Genomic DNA, 17,596 nt, shown 5'->3' with positions numbered 1-17,596 from the left:
TGAATATATTTTATTGCCACATATATAATTCGCACTTGTATGAAAATAAAACACGTGTTGTGACTGTAAAAACTAAAACCATGTGGATAAATATTATAAATAAATATGAAAACAGTGATCAGAGGCGACAAGCGTACCAACATTAGCTTTTTTTCGAGACCTAATGAATTCGGTTGAGTGGGCAACTTCATCCTGTCAATTTTGTGTTACAGTGATGCGCGCGCATCTTGAAATTTCACTCTCGAATTCGGTTGAGTGGGAAACTTCATCCTGTTAATTTTGTGTTACAGTGATGCGCGCGCATCTTGAAATTTCACTTTCATCAGTTTTTCATAACGCGCCTAAAGAAGTATAACTTCAAAAACCTGCAACAGTTAAGATAACCAAAAAGACTAAAACACCGGAAACGTGGGAAGAGAAATCACGGATAGCTCACAGAGAAAGAAACCCTTATTCTCAGAATTCAGGATAGCGCCCTCATTTTAATGATAATAAGACCAATCAGCGCTTCGCCGCTTGCTTCTCTAAACCAACCACCTCACGCTAATCCACCACCGAGATCTCACGCACGAACCAGAAACCTTACCCCCAATTATTCCATCATCCTTAACCAATCATCCGAGACCCGCGAGAAACCGTGACTCCTTTTGAACTCCTCCTGCTTTCCCTCTAATCCAACCTTTCCAGAAAGCAGTATAGAGAGAAAAACTTCAGACCTCATAGAGAACAGATCAGAACTCTACCGAAATCCTAGAATCAAATCACATTATAATTCATTCAGAACCGCCGAAACTTATTACAGTTTGTCGGTGCGATAGTGATTAACACCAATCTGTACCACAATTGTAAACCTACCATTGTGAACTAGAAGGAGATTGTTAATAAATGTGTAATTAACTCAAGTGTTGTCATAAATAATTATTTCAATCACGCATAGTGATGGTTGGCGCGAGCCTTACCTAACAAACTCTCAGAATTGTAGGCGAGTTGAACGAGAAGATCTGAGAAGCTGATCAGCAGATTCCCGAGATTTACATATACCAACTACGTAAGTCAGGAGAACAATTTAAATCACGCGGCGAATCAGAATCGACTCGAAACGTTCCTCTCGGAACGTAACAATACATTTATCTATGGTTTTACAGTCTTCTATACTCCAGGCTATATGGTATAGCGTAAGTTGCTTATAGTATAGCTCTCAGCTCCGATTGCACAAATGGCATTGTCGAGTGCTATATAATAATTGGGTATAATCGTGTTAGTTAATTATGGTGTTAATATGATAGTGATATATAATAACGTATAATAATATTATAGCTCTTTGTAGTGCGAAGATCTCGTAACATGCTTTTAAGCTTTGGTTAGTGAATGTCATAGTTATTTCCATCTAGGGATATTCCAAATAGTTAGACAGTTGTGTTAATTCCTTATGGTTACAAGATTCTCGTACTTCGAGTTTGGTTATTTCATAAAAGTAACATGTGGTAACAATAGTCGATAAAACATACGGACGTTCCGGTCGGATGTTACACTTGCTTCACTGAGAACACAAGCGTGCTCGTGGCTGAATTTCGAACTACAACCAACATATATCTGTTTCGTCGATTTCAGGGTTCAAATTTATCATGATTCTCCTATGCTGTTTTGCCTCCTTAACTCTAGGCTCCATGGGTCATAATATATTAGAGTTCTGTGGTTATATTATATTTCAGTGCGTGTTACAGAGTGGGTAACCTCAAACGACATATTTAAAGTTCGATCAAGTTAAAAGATAATGATGAAAATTGTGGATTAATTGATTCAATTTCACCACTACGCAGTTCTGTTCACAGGAAATCGTACAGTTCTAGAACTTTGCAAGAATGAATCAAGCAAATATATCTAACCTGGTATCTAAACTCAATATATATGTTCGACCGAAAGCTCGGCGGCTCAAGAATCCAGCCGGTCCAGAGGGTCGATTGTTAAAATTGAGAAAAACCGTGACGGCCCTCATTAAATATGAACGACTAGAATTGAATTTCAATCGAGGTGAAGAGGCAAGGGGATACGCCGAGCGCGTACGTAATCATAAAACCAATTGCGGTAACTTTTTAAGACAATATTTATTTATGATAGTTTGATAAATCTCCTGCGGTAATCCGGTCGAAAATTCGCACACTCGTCGGCAATCTTCACTATCGATAACTCAATTTCAACTACCGATAGTGATAACTATCGTCGAATTACAAAATTTCCGTGTGAGTAAAAACTCTGAGAACTGTGGAGCAATGTTTGAAGAACTCCAAAGATATTACTATAAATGATACTGATTTTTCTTGTGAGAATCCACAGTTATCATATGATTCCAAGTGATTCTTTCCATATTTCTCCCAGTATTCTCCCAAAAAAACTTCTCTGGTGAACTATTGGACGTTAAGAATATCCTGAACGTGTCTTGGATCTATAATTTACAACTCTACAAAATTCGTATTACGATTTTTTTTCAACTTGCCTACATAATTCCGATTCAGTATGATAATACATTCTTCTGATATCTAGAATATATTTGAAGTCCAATCAATTAAGTATTGCTTTTCCTTCACACATATTACATATAAAATATATTGGCAATGGTACTCAAATTTAGAGGTACGTGTTAATATTTTGCGTTTCTCAAGCGCTCCGAATAATCCTCGAAGAATTCAGCCCAGAGCAGCTTGCATAACATAGCATATGAAAAAATATTCATACTAAACTTTGTATGGTAAAACACCGACATACCAGAGCTAGCATATTATATTGGGTCAAGTTTAGGATAAGCAAATTTTAATAGGACATGCAATGATGTGCCGGATCCTAGATTTACAATCAACGTGTACTGGTGTATCAAATTGATTTAATAATAACTCACAACTAACCGATGTCTCAAAATTTATTAATATAGCTCATATCGGAAGCCCTGAGACATGGCCCGGCTCACCATGAAACAATGAAACTGGCAGATTTCTGGATTTTGGAAAAGCAGTATGTCCACAAATTATTCAAGGTTCTGGTACCCCGATATGAAAACTTCACTAGTTCCTACACGAAGATGTACAATGCGCCACGTTTATATCCTGGAATGTATTATAAGAAGTCTGTACTGGAGTTAAAAGGTATTGAACCCACATAAGGCTAAGAAATTGAAAATGAGGTGAAAATATAAGAAAACAGATATTTTTAAAAACGTTTCGAGTTTTGGCAGATGTATAAAATTGCAAAGCGCACGCATCTAACAGTTTTAAAGAGTGGCACACTCACATAAATAATTCTTCAGTAACATTTTAATTTTTGATTGATTTTCATTATTGCTGTGAGAATGTGGCAAAATGTGGTAAAATGTGCCTAATTTATATGTAATATAAGGATGATTAAAAACAGCAATATCAATTTACCAGCGTAACAACGAGAAGATACGGCACTATAAGCAAATCTTACTACTGTCAATAATAATAATGATAATGATAATAATAACAGTAGCAGCAACAACAACTATAACAGTAATACATGCAAGTTAACGGAAAAGTATTAGGATATAACTTTTATTTCCTTGTGTTTTATCATTGTTAATTCAGTATCGTTCCCTCTCCATTTTTGTATTACTGACTTTTCATTGTACCATTTAAACAGGTGACACTGTCAGTAAATATATGCGCTTCATAATTTATTTGCCACGCTATTCAGTGTCAGGTTGATCTAAGTAAGTCAGGCTTATGCATTGGTTTATGAGGGGCGGTGGATAGAGGGGAAAACACAAAGAACAAAACTGCAGTGGTGGTAGTAACGACTTTCATTTCAGGAAACGTGTACCCAAGCTTGCATCAGGAATATTCTCAAAAGCGTAATCTCCTACACAATGTATTGCTAGATGAAGCAAGGAAGGAATTTCGGCTGAAGAAATACGACGAAATTGTTGACAATTTCAAACAGTGAGAACTTTACTTTTCAAATAAAATTAGTTGCCTGTTCGTGTTTTGATGATAAATAAAATAATTGTACAATCGAATCAAAAACTTGACATTTTTCGTGCAGTGTTTCACATTTAATTTCAAAAGCAACTCTAATCCCATTCTCATGTTCACAAAATTTCCAAGACTAGCCAATTTAAAATTCAGCTTTTATCTGTTCTATGAGTTCATAACCTAATGTGGTACGTTTCAAATACTTGCCAAAGATATAATGTCTATGCTAACAGGCATACGTGATTTCCTTTGGCCGTCACATATCGACTCCAAGACTAGATATTTCACTGAGATTTGGCCCTGAGTTGAAACTGTAATTTGAGATTCTGACTATTTGAATAAAATTTGTTGAACACTGAACACAGCTTTGAATGGGTAATTGATCGCAATGCTCATGATTATTTTATCGCTAAAGTTTTCGCCATAACTCAGAACTTTTTATCAATTGAAGCTTGCAAATTCGATACATCTACCAGGAGCTTACTTGGCATCGAATCACATCACCTGTCTGTGCACAGGCATTCCAAAATACAGACCGATAGTTTCTTACAGATGGGTAGATGATATGATTAGATCCCATGCAAGGTCCCTGTAGTAACCAGTACTGTTTCAGTAGGAGCTGCTTCTCAACTGAACTCTTTACGTTGCAAGTCACTTGGCTCGAGTCACAGAAATGTTGTTCGTGTGCGTGTTTTCATGTTGGCTATCTGAAAGGTAAAACGGCTCCATCATAGTGCAAAAGTCTCCGACTAAATTTGCGCTACAGGAGGACAAACAGGAGTTTGGAATAACTTCAATTTGGATCAGATTCAATTGCATTATCATACCTGTGCATGTTCACGCAACAATAGACACCTAACTACCTGAAATTGAACAAAGTATTGGCTCCAAAAAGTGGTACGACTGACATTCTTGTCAAAAATGAATTATTCAGTGTATCATTAATTGACATCTGTACCTGACCCTCCCTTCTTCTCCCTTGTTAAAATTAATTTTCTCACAGAATATCAGATTTCAAGATACAATTCTGTCGCAAGTCAGATAATCACGGGTCAAATTTGAGATACTGCTACATAATTACATTTTCAACATGACAAAAAATTGGTCTATATATACATGTGTGTGTATATATACACACACACACACACACACACACATATATATATATATATATATATATATATATATATATATATATATATATATATACGCGTGTATGTGTGTAAAATGTATACATATATATTTCTTGTTATATTTCTCAATTTCACAATTTTGCGGGTTATTCTGGATAGACACATGCGTAGAGTCAGTATGCAATATGTATGTACATGTATGTACAATAAATGCCGATCTCTAAGCTTGCAATATTTATAAGAGACTTTTCGTAATCAATAATGAGATGTTAGAAAAATAGTAAAGTACAAAACTGAAAGCAAGGGAGATTAATTTTTACATTTATGATATATCTATCTTGAATCACATTACAAATATTAGCTACAATTGGTATTATGATCCTCTTGTTCGTTATATTCTATGCTGACTACATTTAAAATGAGGAAATCTCACATTTTGTATGCTTCAATAAAATATTACATATACTAGGAAGCAATAGGTTTGACAAACATAGGTTATACTATGCAGCGTGATTAACAATTCATGTACAATTCCTTGAATCGTAAGCGCGTCTACTAGCACTCACGCAATCAGACGAAGCTAGGTCCCGATCCGATACAAACGTATGCAGGATGAGCAAAACTTGGAAAGAATCTACAACGCGCGAGTTCTTGATAGAATTTTGTAAATATTTGAAACTACTTGTCATAATATTATTTACATTATTATTTTACGTCCAGCGACGTACGCATCCAAAGTCACTTTTCTGGCCTTTGCATATCTGCTGCAATGGTGAAAATTCGTACTTTCGTTCGCATTTATAGACTGCTTCGGATAAACCAATCTGTTATCTCTATTCACCAACACGATTATTATTTTACTGTCAACCACAATCAACGTACGTACCATGGGTTATCGTAAATCAGTTTATAACTTATACAGGTATACTATATGTATAGCAGTGTCATTTATTCTTTGCAGAACACGAATGTGACTGACGCAGCGGTTCTACTCGAAATCCGTATGAGTAGCTGTTTCTCACCCAGGTCTCCCGTTCGACAATGAATAAATGACCGCGTATACTAGTGACAGTGTTGTGCCTGAATAGTTTTCACATTGAGTCGAAACTCGTGTGTTACGGGTTGAAGTCCGAATGACACAGACGCTTTTCTCATTAGACATTGAATAGACCAATATTTCCACCGATTCGAGTTAGTATGTTTAACGAGTGAATATTATCGGGCAAAGTGAGAGATGTTCACTAACTGGATCGAAAAAACGGATGAGCAAGATCCATTTGCAACTCTACTCTCCAACATGTCCTGTACTAGTCTGGGTGGTGAGCCAAACATTTTCTTAACATGTCGCAACGCTAATTTGGAAAGTGGAGAAACTTGTAGAAGCATTGAAAAAATCCAAAACGTATATCTCGCGTGATGCCCGTTCACTCGTACCTGATTGTGGCTTCACAATGGAGCGGTAAGTCGTTCCTTTGTGGCATTGGTGTCGCTATCACTGGGATTCGTGACTGCTTCCGTCTCACTTTCACTGACAAAAAATTATAAGACTCAAGTACAATAGACTCCGACATGTTTCTGACTTGCAGCTGTATTAGCGAGTCCATAAGATTTCAAATTTGATTCTTGTCGTAGTTATTGTCCTTGTTGTGTAGTGAAAACATGAGAAAATCTTACAATAAAATTTTAATTTGTGACATCGTGTCGCTATCCTGATTATGAGAAAACATTATGCGTGATAAACGGATATTTCTAATTGAATCGTGTGAATCAAACTGGTGTGATATTGTTAGCCTTCCAATGAGTGAAATAACACCATATGCCCACACTGGATGGATTTTTCAACGGCCGTGTTTTCATGTAGAAAAACAATGCTACTTCAATTCCGAAAATCCTCACATATTATCATAATATAATCATGTTAAACATAATATTCGTATGAATACGAATATTTAAATATACTTTTTATACACAATTCATTGTGATTAAGCACACGGAATTACGTCTTGTTTACTTCATCAGATTTTTGCACTTACTTTGCATATCCCTTGATTACTTTTTCATGTGTATATTTATACATAGAAAATTATATACATAACGTGAGGATCTTTTCGATCAAGACAATGAAGCTATAGTAACCCCATGCTTTGCCCTAACCAATACATAGCGTGTCTCCTTAGCCTACGTAAGAGTCCTGTTTCAAGTGGTGTTAGCTCAAGCTCAAGTCATTTTTAAATCATTTCTGCCTCGTTGCTCGCATATTTTTTTAGTAATTGATGATATACACAATAATTCGCATATCGTAACATTTTCACAGTTCAGTGCGTAGCTTACGATTGCTATTGTTTACTGCACAGGATGACCAAGATATGGCAGACTTGGGTGGAAGAAAATGCATATTGTATTCTTACAGCCAGTTTCATTTTGATAAACAGATCGACATTGGCATCATTTCCATTGGTGTCAATCAACAACAAGCTTTGATAATTAAAAAGAGGCACTGCAGTGACGATTAATATTTAAATCGCGCCACCTTGCCATTGAAACGTCTGGATGGTTTATAAACATCATTTATATACACCAATTATAGTATTTTCGAAAACCAAGTAATATCAATACGCTTTTATTGTCAGTTTGGAAATAATCAATCCTTGATTGAATCAGCCACAAGAGAGTTGAATGGATGCTCTGGCTACACGGGATTCCTTTCTGACAATTCAGATCATGCACATAATTTTTAAGGTGGGGAATTAGTTTAGAAAATCTTGGTTCTCCTGTACAGAGGTTATTAAAAACTAGATAAAATTAAATAGCGTTTGTCATTCAACAGATACAGTCGCGCAATTATTCTTTTTAAGATAAATATCTCTCATCAACTATACACACTATAAATCCATACTGGTAAACAGGGTGAAAAACAATGAACGAATCAACTCATTATACCTATGCATAGGTATTCGTATATAGCTGGCACAATCTTACGACCACTGACCGCTCTGTGGGCACAAAATTCTCCAACATAATTCGTCCAACAAGATTGGCATCTCTTGATTGATGGGGCATGTACGAGTTAGATGTAATAAATATAACATATTCTTTATAGATGAGATAGAAGAAAGAAAAGAAGAACAGAGGTGGCACACCGACTGGAGTTGTCGCATGGGCCTTGCGACACTTTGGTAAGAGCTCATGTTGGGCTCTAGAGTATCCAACGCTATTAATCACACTCTCAGAAGATTCCATCTACATATTATAGTCTGTCATACCATACCCTACTTAGGTGTCTAACTTATCATTCATCATGGGCTATAGATATTTGAATTACCCATTAATTTTTTTATACATGAAGATCGAATTGATCTTGTACAAAAAAATTACATATTGACACGGCTGCCCGAATGATCGGTAGTCTTCTTTTCATTTTACCCAATTTTGCCCAAAACATACCTATACATATATATATAGTTGACAATTGGGCAAAATGAAAAGAAGTCTATCGATCATTCGGGCAGCCGTGTCAATATGTTTCACTAATAAACAAAATGGGTTTATTGATAACACCGAGTAGTTTGGCATACAAGTATTATACACCATTATTTCGTAATTCAACAGTCTTTGAGCATTCAATGAAGCTGTGATAAGCTAAGGATCACGATTTCGGGACTTCGGCACACACTGTCAAACAGCGCAGTTTTGTACAGGTTCAAAATTTCGCCGAATATGTACAAGGTAATCAGTTTGCTTCGCATCATACGTATGACATTTTACTGGGGGCAGATTACCCTGCACCTGAAAGGTGCGTAATTCTGCGCTATTGTTAATATAACAAAAGTGAAAACTCGCGCAGATCAGTTTTGTTGGATAGTCGTACAGAAAATAGTTCAGATTGTTGTTCTATTAAATGTCGACGGACATAGCTAGGTCCATCGCTTCAAGTACAAAAATTCCGCAGTTGAATTAGGTACAGCAAATTCAAGTCTGTGGGCTTGACCGGGCATTGGCAATCACAATAAACAAAACCAAACAGTGTGTTTCATGTGCCATACATGTTTGTCGTAAATTGATATCTCATAGTCATAGTTTACACCCCCTACGTTCACCGTAAAAAGGCCAATCGAGATACAGTGTATGACTTTATACCTGCATGTGTGCTTGAAGCCGACTCAGGGCAGTTGGCGGAGCGAACACTGGGTAGACCAGCGTCGTCTTTAAACTTTCATTGTGTTCCTCAAGAGAATTCTGAGCATAGTGCAGTACAAGATGTTTCAATGATTCATGAATATTGTAGGGTTCAGCAAATCCAAATCCTCGTTCGGTGGCATATATTATGCAATGATTCACCGTGCCGTTGCACCTGAAAATGTTTTACAAGTATTAACATGATACTGATAAATTGGCAATAAATATCGCTACCATGAATAACAAGAGGGAAAAAAGAAACATGACGGCAAGTTATTCACATGATAGATAGAGCGTATTGTCCGGTGGTGGATCTTCGAACAAGGAACGTCCCATCTGGTTTACCAGCCAAGAAATGATCGGCATTGGTTCGCGTCATTTCAGGAAACAACCACGTTTTCTCATCTGCGTGCACCTCCAAGTCTGACTCCTGTAAATCTTCGACGACGGCTGCATTTGCCAATGAATAATTGGATGCCAGCTGATTGATTCGTTGCTGTTTCATACCGTTCTTCTTTAACCATCTGTAGGAGGAAATGACCATACTCTTCATTAACACCAAGTGATAAAGGTAGTTCAAGTAGGAGAGGATCATTGTGATCCTGACTCTATGTTTTCACAGATTTTATGTTTGTATAACATGTAGGGAAGACAGATGTCTAAGATATTGCACTTACAATTGATGTTTCTCTTTCTGCCGTTTGAGTTGAATTACTTCTGGTTTAAGTTGGTGCATTTCACGCTCCAGAGTTCTATGGTATGCAATTTGTTGCTGCAAGCTATCATCCAGTTGCTCTTTGCTTTCTTCCAAAGATATCAGCCGCTGCTTCAATACCTCAGCATTTGTAGTCAGGCTGTAAATGTAGATTACATTCAAACTTATTTCACTATTCACGTTTGACTACTTGACTAGAACTTCAGCGGAGCTGGGCCGGAACTTTTTGAAAACTTAAACAGGGTATAATTCTAGCAAATAATATCAATCGATTTTTGCAAACATGTGCAAAAGGCCAAATTTAAGCACATCCTCTTGTACATATGAAATTATTATCATTTTCAAAATACAATCTGTTGACGTACCAATGCAATTCTGTATAAGAATATATTGGAGAAGGAGTTGCAAACTAGACTGGCCTGCCTGATGGTAAAGTTTAATCATTTCACTCTGTGGCAGAAACAAAAATAGGCTTGTAGCTTATGATTTATTACTATTGGTTATCCCAGCTCTACCACAGGGGCTTCTGGAGCTGGCTTGCTTGGCTAGCTTAAAGAGTTTACGTGACATTGGACAACTGCTGTTCGTGTTGCCGCAGGTGAATTAAAAGCACTCGATCATGTTTAAGATTAGATAAGGTAAAAAAAAATCTTAGCGGAAATGTTAAAAATGAAATCCTTTAATCTTCAAAATTGTATGAGGGGCCAACCAGATCACGGTTATTATGCAAGCTGTTTTGAATCAAACTTCAAATTTCAATTGATAGATTTACAAAGTCGTTTTTTGGGCAAAATCAAACTTGAAAGAAAAACTGCATGGTCTGTTATACTTTGTTCAATACCTAATAACTCGACAAAGAAAAACCGTAGAGAAAGTTTCGAAATAGAACTTTGTAATACTAGTGCAAGAAAGCGGACATTTGACAAAAGTTACGAAGCTGGCTGCACAAGCTGAAGCCGAATGCTGCTGACTTTGTAACTTTTGTTAATAGTTTGCTTCTTCACACGAGTGTCACATACTACTGTTTGTAAAGAGTACAGAAAGCGTCCCTCTGGTGCCTGTGAAGCGTGCAAAAAAGTAACTAGTGGGTATAAAAGTGACTATAGTCGATCATCTGTGCATGCGCAGCCCATACCCTTATAAAACGCACTACTTCTCACAGGCTTCACAGGCAGCAAAAAAGGGACTTTTGATGCACGTTTTATAAAAAAGGATTTTATAAGGAAAATTCCTAAGCTTTTCAACATTCAGAGGAAAGAAAATAAAAAAAATTCTCATCCTGAACAGTACTTAGAAGTCGAACCGAACCAATTTGTTACAACTTACTTCGAAATAGTTTAACTTCGTTAATAATAGAAAAAATGGTTGTCCGTAAAGTCGGTTTACGGACGATAGTTCTAAGTGATAACGTCATAAAGAAACCTTGATGAAAAATTGCATACTTTTATGAATTGAATTGAATTATTATCACTGAATTATCATTATTTTGTATAATACAAAGAAGGAGTTAATTGAAAATTATAATTTTTCGATAAATTAACATTTATTTACACTCGTTAATTCAAATATTTTTTTACTTAAATTATGCCGATGTTTTGAGAAAAACAGTTAATTGAGGTGATAAAAATGAAATCCGACTGAAAATTATGAAGGAAATCAATTAAATGTTATTAAATTTTAGAAATAAACACAAAACACGTAAGTTCTCGAAGAAGCTCGCGTGGCAGCGTTCAAATAGCAGAACTATTCGAATTGCTAGCTCTGACGTCACGCGAGAAGAGAGATACATGCATACAAGCCGACGCTTGGGCCGATCGTGCCTCTCTATCGCTTGTTCCGCGCTCCCGCTTGCACGCTCAGGCTCAGGCGGAACGTGACACTTTTTCGTGCGTGCAGCCGGTGTTCATCGATTTATAAGACGTTGTCACGTCAAAAACAATTCGAAATGATTAAATGTAGATCAGATGTTGACAACGTGATTTAAGGTAGACTTTTCAAGGTTTAAAATGCATTCTTACTCAACGGTCTACCTACATTTTCCGCAAAGTTATGGTACTTTGAAATAACACGATTTTTTCACAGAAAAACAGGCGGGCTGTCAATTTTTGTGACGAGTGTACATTGTGTGTCAGTTCAAGTATCGAGTTACACATATGGTTATTACTCACGTCATAATTTCATGGGGTTGAGCTTCCTTTTGAAATCTTTCCTGCAGCCTCATTTGATCCTCAAACATTTTTATGGCTTCCGTGAATGCATCTAGAGCCTGTCGTTTGAGTTGCACTTCATGTGACGTCCGTAAGTACAATTCTGAGCAATCTTCGTGTTGTTTCATCGCCTGGCTTAACTCTCTATCCAGTTCGATAAATTTTTGGATCACATTTTTCATGTCCGTCATGCCACCAATATCGTCGTCCTGTCATCAAGCATATTACGAATAATGTAAATCTAGTCAATAAATGGTAAAAATGATTGTTTGTCCGTTTTTCTATTCAAGTTTAACGAGTATCCACTGAACATCATGCATTTCAGTTCTTATTAAATTTTACTAAGCAATGTTTGGGATACTGTATATTTCATTAGTAATGCCGGATAAATGAATGCACCGTTGGCCTTACTCACCTGTTGAAACCTTGATACAGGGTAGAGAAGTTTAATGTTCAATGTCGAGTTGTATTGAGCTAAGGAGCAGTTTCGATAATGGTCGACTAATTCGACTACTGATTGAAAATTGAAAGGCTCTGAGAAACCATATTTGCCGTTGCGGTGACAAATCTTGATGAGCTTGTTTGCTCCACCCTTCCGCAGTGTGAGCGTGTATTCCCCATCGTTTGACGAGGCATTGCGTACTAAAAATGTGCCGTCCGGTGAGTCTGTCAGTCGTTCGTTGACTTCGTCTCTCGTTATGTCGCCCCAGTACCATTCGGCTTCCTGGAGATTGCGAGGCCTAATTGTACAAAATGAGTAGTATTGAGCAAACATTGAATACCCGGATATTCCGCTTTATCGAGGAAAACAATTGTATCAGATTGGACCAGTCAAAAATGTTTACCGATGCTGCTGCTGTTGCGGTTGTACCTGATCTTTGCCATTGCTATCGGTTAACGACTTTTCGTTACCAGTCATACAGCAATCGTCATCGTTCATCATAATTGTAGAAAATTGATCGACAACAGGAAACTGTGGCCTTGATACCTTGCGGGGAGGTAATTGGGGTGCACTCGCGAATTCTGGTAGTTTTTCACCCCAGTCCCCGTGAAGCAACAATAACTCCATAATGCGAATGTGGGCTTCCGTATTATGAACGACTTGACTGGAAGTACAATTGAACACATTGGAATGTGATAGGACATCTATGGTGCTATTATCAGTTAAGGAAATGCTTAAATCATCCAAATCTTAAATATTAAAAGTAAATAATAATCTCATCGGAATGTTCAACTTGGTTAGCACAGTTGGCAATACGTGGACTGTAAGTAAATCAAGCCTGCATACAGGAGCGTTAGCTTCTTGGCAGGGAAACATGTCGTTTTTTTCGTAGTACTTCTGTTTTCTACACCTAAACAAATACTTAATATAAAAAAATGGAAATAGAACAGTTACATATCTTTACTTCCGGGCAAACATCTTGAGAATGCTAGAGGTATTTGCAATATCACATGTAAATCATCTTTTTTCACGGAAGCACATAGAAATGCTTCGAGGTCATTCTATGTCAGATTGGTCGATAGTTGAACGTCAACAGCTTTAATTTCGACGAAACTTCCAAACTGTGTTTATTTCAACCCCCAACAAAAGTGTCCCGAGTAGTTTTAGAGAATTAATTTTTACACAGAAATTTACAATGGCATTAATTTAAGGAGCATCCATTTGGCTGTTTGACATCAGTGTGTTATAGAGCACAAACAAAGAATTATTCTAGAACCCAAAAACGATTAGTGTTTTTATGAAAACATCACATGCACATGCATCCAAATTTTAATCCCTAAATCCGACTGAAAAGCGCACCACCCGTAAGTGAAACGGATGGTATTCAATACTCTGAACCCTCTGATGGCATCAGGTGAACAGATTAATTTTTCTTATACTCACATGATGCGCTCCCATGGCGGACGTAGAAATATGTGACAAAGAACTTGAATGAGAATTGTCGGTGGTTCTCTGTAGCCTCGGGCATGTTGTAATCGACATATACGACAGAAGTGTAGCATTAGATGACGAAGCGTGCTCCTGTGATGTTCCGGAAGTTCATCGACTAATTTGAAAAGGCACTTGGTACACTGTTCATCATTTCGAAGTTCTGTAACAGTCATAAAATTCATTGGGTTCGGTACACATAACAGGTGGCATGGGTTTGGTTAGGTGTGCATCCAAAATAGATGCTGCGACGAAGGAAATATTGATGCCTGTAAACTACAAATAGCATGCTTGCTCCACGCTGTGAGAGATGGCTGCCAGTGACCACTGTTGGTATCCTGATCTTTTTTGACCCATTTCTAAGGTGACACTAACCTAATATTCCATTTTATTCCAATTCAATTTCATTTTATGAGAATTTACATGAATGTGACGTTATAACTTTCATAGAGTGACTTTTTGCCAATGCTATACGATACCTTGACATCGGCACGCATAACAGAGTAAGACGACGATATAGATACCAATCAATTTGCAAAGAAGTTATGTCTCTAGGAATGCTGTTTCTGCACAAAAGTAAATCGTTAGCACATTTTCCAGTGTCAATATAGCTCAGTATGTGCAGCTTGAAAAAAAGTAAGATAAAACAATATGGGGTGCGAGTAAAAAATCAGAATGGTCAGAATACCGAACATAAATATATCGAAAACTCACAATTACGAAAGAACAAAGTGGTGATTCTTCATTAAGCCACAAATAATAGAAATAGAATATAAAAGTATCGAAATTTGAAGTTAAAGATTTTAGAATACACAACTGGTGAAAATTCGGTATGGCCATTAGCAGAATGAGGCAAATGCGATTGCTCACAAACATAAATAAATAATCTTCAGGTGGATCATAAAGTAGAATATCCATCTATTCGAATTCATAAAAGCGAAGGATCAAGAATCAGAACGGTTAGAACTCCGAATACTAATTTCATAGAAGGTTCAGAATATAGAATTGCAGTATATCAGAATCGCCAGAATGAAGAATCGTAATATATCGGAAGAGTCAATAACTCATATCATATAAGAAGCCAAGAAATATAAGTTTATAAGTCAGCAGATAAAAACAGGCACATCGTTGGCCACACTCTAAAGGCTTAAGGGCGTTGCCTATGCCTCGAAGAGCGCGCGCGAACAGAGACTCACGATTTTCCTTCTCATTTCCTCATTTTTGAAGATAATTAGGTTCTTAGGGGGTCATTTTGAAGATAAAGAATAGATCTGTGTCGCCTGTTTTGCCGAATTTTCGATTTCGCTTTCAGATTTGCGAAAAACGTACTTGAAAGTACGTTATCTTTGAAGTGAGACACAGCGGACAGTGTTACTACCCACTAAAATTCCCCTCGTTCGAATCCTCGTCGCTTGGCACGTGGGTAGTGTTCCGCGCTTTTATATTTGCTTGTGTTTTTCTACCGTGTTTTTTATTCTTTCGAACCAGTATTTATTCCCGCGATGGCTAAGAAGAGAAGGAACCTGTCTTTGAAGAAGAAGAAACGACCCGGCAAAAAGATTTTGGCTAAATTTCAGGAAAAAATGAGATAAATCGAATTATTTATATGATTGATGTCGCATTCTCTCCGACTTCGAGATTCAAACACTTGAGTACGAACAATCGCAGGGCTTTAATCTAATTGTAAGAAGGTACTTTCAAGAGCCGATATTGCTGTTCATAATAGCAGTATAGATTCATTCTCAAGTCTTTTATACATACGAAAATATAAACTGGAATGCATTGTGACGTGTGGTACTAGCCCGGTTTGCATTAGTCGCTAAAATATGTCATCAATTTGTTACGTGTTCAGGTTAAATGATCGAAATCACTATTCGGCAATTTGCATTAGTGTTTACACTTTGTCGATCATAAGAAATATTCTTATCACTTATTGTGACTACCTAAGTATCCAAGGTAAGGTTACAAGGTATCTGGCAAAATTTACCATACAAAGTAAATATGGCGCGTACGTATTAGGCCACTAAAATACGCGCGTTTTGTTTTTAGAAATAAACTTGACGTAATTCTGGGGTAATCATACAATGCACACATTACTTACGAAACAGCCACCTACAAAACTGTCATCAAATCAGATACTACTGCCAAGTATGATTTATTTAGAAACTAATGATGATTTTGATATACTATAACTAATGACAAAAAAAAAAAAATTGAAATCAAAATTGAAAATGCAAAAAAAAAAAAAAAAAAAAAATTTGATTAAAAAAAAAAAAAATTAGAGTACGAGGTACTTGGTGGGCCCATGTTTATATTGCCATTACAACAACATTGATATAGCTCGACTTGTATTTTCTTGTGCTTGTTTTCAAAAGGCCCGCCAAGTACCACTACCTCCAATTTTTTTTTTTTCATTAAAATTGATTGTTTTTTTCAATTTCAATTTTGATTTCAATTTTTTTTTTTTTTGTCATCATTTGTTATAGTATATTAAAATCATCATTAGTTTCTAAATAAATTATACTTGGCAGTAGTATCTGATTTGATGACAGTTTTGTAGGTGGCTGTTTTGTGAGTAGCTGTCACATTAATATACTTGGCGAAACGTTTTTGCACGAGAGGTGCTTTTTGGGGATATCAGTACTTTTTGTGGGATTTCGCTTGAACATTTAAAAATTTTGCTCACTCGCTACGCTCGCTCGATAGATTTTTGGGATACAGAATAAATATTTGAGACGAAAATAATCGGTGGAAAAGGCAAGTTAGAGCTTTCTCATAATTACATGTATCAGGTCCAAGGTCTTTTACACATTACGAATAGGAAGTGGTGCTATTTTATAGTTTGGACGCCAAAGGGATTGATTTTTGATAAAATAAAACGTGACGATAAATTCTGGACCGAAAAAATGGAGAATAAATTAGCAGATTTGTTTCACTTTTGTTTGTTACCCGAGATCGTAGATTCTAGACGCGCCCGACAACTCTCAATCCGCGAACCCCCCCTCAAATCATCGAAGCCCAGAAGGCCGCGCGTAAGAAACAGTAAATTCACGACCGACAGACGACAAAAAACTGTAATATAAATATATATACATATGTACATAAATACAATAGCTTTGTACATAGCTTACGTGTAATACTTCTGTGATTTATGTTTAGTTAGTTATATGTATTACTATGCCAAAAATTTGCTAGTCATATCGTTATAATTATATATCTGATTATTCATTCCAGGAATACTTTCTGCAGTCTCACCGAACTGCGTGTATAGGGTGATTCAGAAAAAAAAAAATTTTTTTTTTTCCTTTTGAAATAGATTCAAAAGTTTCATTCAGGTATACAAAGACACTAGTTGAAATTTAAGATTTTAATATTAATATTAAGGGGTGGCGCATAGCACTTTTCGATTTTCCATAAGAATAACATAGGATAAATGTTGTTTGCTTCTTCTA

The 17,596-nt window shown here is 36.6% G+C and overlaps 2 protein-coding genes across 6 annotated transcripts in view; one reads left to right on the top strand and one right to left on the bottom strand.

Annotated features, from left to right (window-relative positions):
• The first annotated feature begins 1,604 nt into the window (after positions 1 to 1,604).
• On the top strand, positions 1,605 to 6,969 carry mRpL17 (mitochondrial ribosomal protein L17). Of its 2 annotated transcripts, none has more exons than XM_046629865.2 (5): positions 1,605 to 1,725; positions 1,833 to 2,060; positions 2,927 to 3,137; positions 3,821 to 3,950; positions 6,078 to 6,969. In XM_046629865.2, the coding sequence occupies exons 2-5, from the start codon at positions 1,863 to 1,865 to the stop codon at positions 6,088 to 6,090; spliced, it is 552 nt and encodes a 183-aa protein (XP_046485821.1). In that variant the 5' UTR covers positions 1,605 to 1,725; positions 1,833 to 1,862; the 3' UTR covers positions 6,091 to 6,969. The 2 variants fall into 2 exon arrangements, with proteins under 2 accessions (XP_046485821.1, XP_068992654.1); XM_069136553.1 differs by having other exon boundaries at positions 1,695 to 1,711.
• Pi3K21B (phosphatidylinositol 3-kinase regulatory subunit alpha) overlaps positions 5,426 to 17,596 on the bottom strand; it is a 24,698-nt gene continuing 12,527 nt past the window's right edge. For 2 of the 4 annotated variants that reach the window (XM_046629863.2, XM_046629861.2), the window contains 7 exons: positions 14,100 to 14,307; positions 13,060 to 13,320; positions 12,630 to 12,954; positions 12,176 to 12,423; positions 9,970 to 10,146; positions 9,574 to 9,816; positions 5,426 to 9,467 (listed from right to left, as the gene is read on the bottom strand). In XM_046629863.2, coding sequence (XP_046485819.1) covers positions 9,248 to 9,467; positions 9,574 to 9,816; positions 9,970 to 10,146; positions 12,176 to 12,423; positions 12,630 to 12,954; positions 13,060 to 13,320; positions 14,100 to 14,307 — 1,682 coding nt within the window. In that variant the 3' untranslated portion in view covers positions 5,426 to 9,247. Of the gene's footprint in view, positions 9,468 to 9,573; positions 9,817 to 9,969; positions 10,147 to 10,372; positions 10,458 to 12,175; positions 12,424 to 12,629; positions 12,955 to 13,059; positions 13,321 to 14,099; positions 14,308 to 17,596 lie in introns of those variants that run through there. The other 2 variants (XM_046629862.2, XR_006883641.2) reach the window with 2 other exon arrangements.

This window comes from Neodiprion pinetum, chromosome 5, assembly GCF_021155775.2.
Source record: "Neodiprion pinetum isolate iyNeoPine1 chromosome 5, iyNeoPine1.2, whole genome shotgun sequence".
NCBI classification, from domain to species: domain Eukaryota; kingdom Metazoa; phylum Arthropoda; class Insecta; order Hymenoptera; family Diprionidae; genus Neodiprion; species Neodiprion pinetum.
This window is presented reverse-complemented; position numbering and strand designations above follow the sequence as displayed.